General features: G+C 52.5%; 1 protein-coding gene across 1 annotated transcript; it reads left to right on the top strand.

Moving 5' to 3' along the window:
• Nucleotides 1-705: 705 nt before the first annotated feature.
• LOC127788033 (uncharacterized) lies at nt 706-4,500 on the top strand. The gene is made up of 2 exons (XM_052316154.1): nt 706-1,470; nt 1,576-4,500. Exons 1-2 carry the CDS (start codon nt 706-708, stop codon nt 4,498-4,500), a joined length of 3,690 nt encoding a protein of 1,229 aa, XP_052172114.1.
• Nucleotides 4,501-7,841: the final 3,341 nt, after the last annotated feature.

Genomic DNA, 7,841 nt, shown 5'->3' with positions numbered 1-7,841 from the left:
GCGATCTCCGGAAATCAATTGACGGGCTGGGCCCGGCCCAACAGAACGACCTGAATCACCTAAGGCCCAGCAGAGCGGCCCAAACTCCCCAGAAGCCCGCCAGACCCGAAGACCGAAAACCATCAGTGCGAAGTCCCATTCCTTCGGGACCAGAAGCCAGATCGCTGATGCCAGCGAGCTCGCTTTAAGCGAGCTCGCTCAGACGAACTCCAAACATCACGACTCAGCTCGCCGAGAGATACGCCCAGATCGGACGGCTGGAAGATCGCGAGATAATCGGAAGCGATAGACACTTACATATCGGAAGCAATCCGAATCCCTGAAGACAAGGGACCTATCCCTGATAATCCAAAACCAATAAGGAAAGCGCCGTCAACGGAATAGACTTCTTCCATACTTAGGACTAATTCGCATTGTAAGCTACCCTACTCTATATATAGAAGAGGGGACGCCATTGTAAAAGAATCAATCATCAGAAAATACATACTGTTACTCTGCTAGAATAACCAGAGAACGGTCGTGGACTAGGCATCATTCTGGCCGAACCACGTAAAAGTCCTGTGTGTGTTTCTTATTTGCTTCAGTCTTCTATTCCTTGCCTTTTTGGTACCCGTTATCATGTTGTGGGCTCTCGAACTCCGGTTGACCGTTTTCGTACGTCAACATCTTTGGCGCTAGAAGGAGGGCCCGCACTGATTGATAGCAATGGCAAGAGGAAGGAATGCACGAAGCTCTGACGCAATCGCCGATTTACTTGAAAATCATCACAACCAACCGCACGATGATCCACTTGTCATGGGATCCGTCGCCCCCGCGACGGAAACCCTGGTTCCACTGGCTACCAGAGTCACTACCGGAATGCCCCCACGGGCTCCGGCCCAACCTGTCGCCCCAACCGTCGGAGTAGAGGCGGTTCAGGCCTGGCAGCAGCGTCAGGAGGCTCTGGAGAGTACTGTTAGGCAGCTCGCTGAGGCGGTCAGGGCCCTTGCCCGAGCCCAGCCGCAAATGGTCCCGAGACAACCAGAGTCGCTGTCACCTCGAAGACCTCGCCACCCGCGAGAGGAAAGACCCCCGCCAAACGAAAGAGAAGCCGATAGAGTTCCTTCGCCAGAAAGGTCAGTAAATTCCTCTAATTCAAGGTCCAAGGATGCGGACCTCCCGTCACGTCGCTCACCGGGGAGAGGAAGCAGGAGATCGCAGCTCCAACGGTCTGTGGACCAGGACACCGCCGTCGAGGAGTTGCTCCAAAGGGTGCAAGAACTGGAGGCACGACAAAGAGTTCGTGACCAAAATAGTGGCTACGGAGAACGTACGCCATTCACAAAGGAAGTTGAACTCGAAGCTCTCCCCAAGAGATTCAAGGTTTCGAGCATACCACAGTACAACGGAGATAGCGATCCCTATGACCACCTAGACGCATTCAATGTCCAGATGGATCTGCAGACCACCAGCTCGCTGGTGAAGTGCCGGGTATTCCCCTCGACCTTAGGCGACATCCTGCGCGCCTAGCTCAGAAGCCTCCCGTCTCGCAGCATTGGTAGTTGGGAAGAATGCCAACGGAAGTTCCTCGGGCAGTACAGAGCTCTGAGACGGCAGCTCGCCCCGCCGTGCCACCTCGCCACGGTCTTCCAAAGGTCGGGCGAGTCCCTCAAAGATTACATCGCCAAGTTCCGGCGCGAGGTGAGTAACGTTAAAAGTCCCTCGGATGAAAGTATCCTTACGGCCATCTCGGCAGGTCTCAGGAAAGACGGGATACTCTACGAGAGCATCTATAAATCCCCCGTTGGGGATCTGGGAGAATTCTATGAACGAGCTGCAAAGGAGATCCGGTGGGAAGAAGCGTTCAGGAAGAAGCCCGCCGGACATAGAGAGGAAGTCGGAAGCTCTAACCGAGACGGGAAAAGGAGCGACGGGGGAAACAGAAAGGACAACCGAGGAGAGCGGTCTAACAATCAGGTAGCCAAGCGAGCTCGGCGGGAAGAACAAGAGGACCGACCTCTGAGACAAGGCCGTTTCAACAACTATACGGCCCTATCAGATTCTCAAGAAAGGATCTTCGCCATGGAAAGGAGAAGAGAGGATTTTGGGAGGCCAAACCCAATAAAAACTCCCAACAAGTTCAGAAATAGGGAGAAGTTTTGTGCATATCACAACGAGGTGGGGCACGACACCTCTGAATGTTACGCTTTGAAGGATGCAATTGAAGAACTGATTCGAAGGGGCCGGCTGCGAGACTATGTGGTGCGACCTGCAAATCAGCCACCACAGCAGGCGAATCAACAACGACCGCCCCCCGAGGATGAGCGCGCACCAGTAGTTCGGACGATCTATACGATCCACGGCGGTCCTCACCTCGCAGGCACATCGAACAGGTTGCACGAAAGGTATGTACGTGAGGCTAATCATGTCCTAGTGGCAGGATCTAGCGAGCAGATGGGATCATCAAAGCGAGCTAGGATGGCAGTGAAAGAAATCACTTTCTCCGAGGAGGACGCCAGGGACATACACTGGCCGCACAATGACGCCCTCGTCATTCGCGCTCACATCGGCAACATGGAGGTGCGAAGAATAATGGTGGACACCGGCAGCTCGGTGAACGTGATGTACAGGGCCTGTTTCGACCAGATGGGACTCGGGCCCGAACAGTTGGGCCCATCCCCAGAGCCACTTTTCGGGTTCACGGGAGATGCAATCGTCCCCATGGGACGAGTTAAGCTCCCATTCACAATTGGGGGCGAAGGTCGTGAAGCCACAGCGCTTGCGGAGTTTCTGATCATTGACTGCCCCTCAGCATACAACGTCGTGCTCGGGAGGCCGGTGATGAACGAGCTGGATATGGTCACCTCGACCAGAGCGCTGACCGTCAAGTTTCCAACCACCAACGGAACTGGATGCGTGCGGGGAGAGCAGCACCTCACAAGATGTTGCTACGAGGACGCGGTCAAGATGGGGACCAGAGGAAAGAAAGTAAATGTGGTCACAGAGGGAGCGCAGCGACCTTCAAGTCGGAGCGGGGTGAGTTACGACCTGGATCCCAGAGAAGTGGATTGCGACAAGGCCACCGGCCCGGTGGAAGAACTTGAAGAGGTCCCGATCAGCGAGGTGGACGCTGAAAGATGCCTGAAGCTCAGGAAGAATCTGGCCCCCGAGGTAAAATGCCAACTTATTGAATTCCTTAAGACTAACCTGGATGTGTTTGCGTGGAATCACGAAGACATGGTGGGGATAGCACCGGAGGTCATGTCACACAGACTCAACATAGACCCCAGCTACAAGCCGGTGCGCCAGAAGAGGAGACCGATGACTCTAGAACGCTACGCCGCCCTTAAAGAGGAGGTGGATAAGCTCCTGGCTAATGGGTTTATCAGAGAGGCTCACTACCCAGTCTGGGTAGCCAACCCAGTGCTGGTGAAAAAGAAGAACGGGAAGTGGAGGACCTGCGTCGACTTCACCAACTTAAATAAAGCCTGCCCGAAGGACAGTTTCCCCCTCCCAAGAATTGACCAGCTCGTGGATGCAACAGCGGGGCATCAGCTCCTCAGTTTCATGGACGACTACTCGGGATACAACCAGATCCCCATGAATCCTAACGAGGAGGAACACACGTCGTTTATCACCGATCGCGGGCTATACTGTTATAAGGTCATGCCGTTCGGGTTGAAGAATGCTGGGGCGACCTACCAGAGACTTGTGAACATGATGTTCGAAGCGCAGATTGGGAAAACAATGGAGGTATACGTTGACGATATGCTGGTTAAGTCTGAGCAGGTCGCAGATCATGTTCGTAATTTGGGAGAAACATTCAAGATCCTCAGGAGCTACAATATGAAGCTGAACCCACTAAAATGTGCATTTGGGATGGCTTCCGGGAGGTTCTTGGGATTCATGGTCAACAGCAGAGGTATCGAGGCCAATCCAGAAAAAATAAAGGCCCTTTTGTATATGAGGTCGCCTGTAAGAATGAAGGACGTGCAGAGCCTAACCGGCCAGGTCGCTGCACTAAGCCGATTTATCTCCAAGGCAACCGACAAGTGCATCCCTTTCTTCAATACGTTACGAAAAGCCCAAGGTTTCAGTTGGAGTGAGGAGTGCGAGCTCGCCTTCCAGCAGCTGAAGGAGTATATGGGGCAAGCTCCGCTGCTTTCAAAACCCCGAGATGGGGAAAAACTGGTGATCTACTTAGGAGTGTCGGCGCATGCTCTCAGCGCAGCCTTGGTTCGGGAGGAAGAAGGGGTGCAATACCCCGTTTATTATATTAGCAAGAGGTTGGTGGACGCAGAAACGAGGTACACATCGATGGAGAAGCTCGCATACTGCTTGGTCATAGCATCGAGGAAATTACGTCCTTATTTCCAGGCTCATCAGATCGATGTTCTAACTAAGTACCCCTTGAGGCAGATTTTGCAGAAGCCAGACACATCGGGCCGCCTGCTGAAATGGGCAATTGAGCTCGCTCAGTTCGACTTGGAATACAAACCAAGAGTGGCAATCAAGGGGTAGGCACTGGCAGATTTTATCGCTGAATTCACTGAAACGACCCAAGTAGAAGGAGAGACCTCGGAAGGACCGTCCTGGGAGTTGTACGTTGACGGGTCGTCGAGCGAGCAAGGAGCTGGGGCAGGAGTTATGCTAATAAGCCCGGAGGGCCACAGAATACTATGCGCCCTGCGATTCGGTTTCCGAGCTACCAATAACGAGGCCGAGTACGAGGCGCTGCTCGCAGGGCTGCGCTTGGCAAAGGAGGTGCGAGCTGAAACACTGATAATTTTCAGCGATTCCCAGCTCGTTGTCAACCAAATACGAGGGGAATATCAGGCGAATGGGGTGAAGATGGCAGCATACCTGCTCAAAGTACGCGAACTTCTAGTTCCTTTCCAACGGTTCGAGGTACGCCAAATTCCACGCTCTCAGAATTCCCATGCAGATGCACTGGCTCGGCTAGCTACTACGCGAGATACAGAGTTTCTAGGGGCTATACCGGTGGAGTTTTTAGCTGCCCCTAGCATGGAGCAACCGGCCGAGACGATGGTGGTTCACGCATCCCAGGGCTCATGGATGAGCCCCATTCTGGCGTACCTACGGGAAGGAAAGCTACCGACAGATAAACTAGAAGCGCGCAGACTGCGAGCTCGAGCCGTTCGCTACTATATCTACGATGAGGTGTTGTATAAGCGAGGATTCACAGCTCCATTGTTAAGGTGTATTGAGGGCTCTGACTGTCAGACCGTGCTGGAGGAAATACATGCTGGGCATTGTGGCAACCACGCCGGGGCTCTGTCACTAGCCCAGAAGGCCCTTCGGCAGGGATTCTATTGGCCTATGATGAAACAAGACGCGATCAACTTGGTGAAAAAGTGTGATAAGTGCCAACGGTTCGCTAATATCCCGCGGGCTCCACCGGCCTACCTTCAACAGATGAATAGCTCGTGGCCGTTTGCTGTCTGGGGTATGGACCTGATTGGGCCTCTCCCAACAGCTCGTGGCAATTGCAAGCATGCCATCGTGGCAGTTGATTACTTCACCAAATGGGCCGAAGCGAAAGAGCTCGCTGAAATCTCCAGCTCCAAGGTACAAAAATTTGTCTGGGATAATATCATTTGCAGGTTTGGGGTCCCACAGCAGATACTCATAGACAACGGAACTCAATTCACCAGTGAGCAATTCATCCAATTCTGCGAATCATTGGGAATCCAAAAGAGCTTCACGGCCGTAGACCACCCCCAGGCCAATGGGCAAGTCGAAGCAATCAACAAGATAATCAAGCACGCCCTGAAGACGAAGCTGGAAGACAGGAAGGGCGCTTGGGTGGACGAACTACAAACGGTGCTTTGGGCGTATCGGACGACAGCTCGAACTAGCACAGCTGAGACTCCTTTCTCGTTGGTCTATGGGTCTGAGGCGATGATCCCAGCTGAACACAAGGTGACCAGTCAGCGAAGAGCCACCTTTAACCCGGAAGGAAATGACGAACTCCTAGCCGCGAATCTAGATCTACTTGAGGAGGCTAGAGACACAGCTCGCCTACGGATCGCCATCTACCAGCAAAGGGTAGCGCGTTACTACAACAGAAAAGTTCGGGTCAGACGGTACAAGCTCGGAGACCGCGTGCTACGCCTAGTACTCATCGGCGCTCGAAAAGCCAGTGACGGCACGCTAGGCCCGAACTGGGAAGGACCTTTTGTTATCCACGAGGACTTGGGAAACGGGGCATACCATCTGGCCAACATGGATGGAGCTGTCCTCCCGCGAGCCTGGAACGCGGAGCACCTCCGCCCCTACCATCAGTAAAAGTGTTTCCATTCTTATGTTCATGTTAAAATTTTTTAAGCTCGATTGAGATTAATAAATTTCTGGCTGATCAATTTTGTTGAACTTTGTTACCTGTCCTCCACTACAGCACTTTAACATTTTTTGGGGAAGGGTAAAAAACCATGGTTTGCGAGCTGGGGCCCATTCATCTTAGTCGACGGGCTATGGTTTGTGGCTTATCTGAGCATTCCTCTTGGTCCTCCCCCAGGTCGTGGTTCGCTAGCTAAGGCCCATTCATCTTGACCCAATGTCACGGTTTGGCGCCTACCTGGGCAACCACTTCCACCTCGGGCAAAGGGATCACTAGCTGAGACCCCCTTTCATCTTGAATAAAAATCACGGTCTGCGGTCTACCTGGGTGTCCCCTCCCGAGCCAACTACAAGCAGCGCCATGGTATGTTAGCTGAGGTCGCTATGCGACCTACCTGGACATATATCTTGGCCGGATTTTCAATTTCTACGCGAATTTACGGAAGTGCCCTGGTATGTTAGCTGAGGTCGCTATGCGACCTACCTGGACATATATCTTGGCAAGATCTTCAATTTAACGCGAAGCTATTCCCCTATAAACTATGCGGAAAATTAGCTAAAGACATTCTGCGACCTATCCGGACATTCATCTTGACTAAATTCTGGGCAGAGACGATGACCGATTTGGTTATTCTTATTATCCTGGCTTGGGAAGCAGCTATACGCAACAAACGCGACCTACGAGCGACTGATCTCTCGACTTAATCCGATCATAAAAAGCTCCTAGATACACTGAAAATCAGCACTTCAGGCTCGTCAGCAAGGTAGCTAAAGCGCTTAGGTGTTATTCGCAACCTACTACTTAGCTAAGCAAAGCATTAAGGACGGACCATTTGCGACCAACAATCAAACGATCTACCAAGCTACAATGTGAAGGAAAAACGCCTACATAAGCTACAAGGTAGCCCGAGCCCGCAACGGTCTCTGCTCTCATACGAAGAAGTTGTCAGCTCCAAACGCCCTCCCACGGTGGACCTCACCTGCAGAAAAGCAGCTCTCCACCGCCATTGCCCTTGGTGTATATTCTGATACAGATTTCAACCGGAAAACTATCTCAGAACATACACCAGGGCGATGGCAGAACGAGCGGTATCTTCCGATCCGTCTGACCTTCAGCAATTCTTTCCCAATCTTCAGCAACCTTCAGCTGTGACCCCAGCAGTCCGACAATCTCCCTCAGAGCCCGCTTGACAGGAAGGCAGCCTCAACAGAGACACCAAGGCTGAAGAAGATTGCCGCACTGCATGGGGACCGCAGCTGAAGCACCGTCGCCAGGATAAAAAGAAAGGAACCTCATGAAGTACGTCTCAAAGGGTCATATCAGGCTATTTATAGACCAAGGCTATTCCCAAAAATCGGCAATTATTCCCGAGAATATGACAAGTCCCAAGACGACGGTCAAACTTCGCAAAGGGAAGAGAAAGTCGGCATTAGCTCCCAGTCCGCATAACGAACTGCTAGCTAGGGGGAAGGGGGATACGCCAAGTCTACAAGCTCAGTTT

The sequence above is a fragment of the Diospyros lotus genome, chromosome 13, assembly GCF_014633365.1.
Source record: "Diospyros lotus cultivar Yz01 chromosome 13, ASM1463336v1, whole genome shotgun sequence".
NCBI classification, from domain to species: Eukaryota; Viridiplantae; Streptophyta; class Magnoliopsida; order Ericales; family Ebenaceae; genus Diospyros; species Diospyros lotus.
Note: the sequence above shows the minus strand (reverse complement) of the source record. Positions and strands in the feature narration are given on the sequence as shown.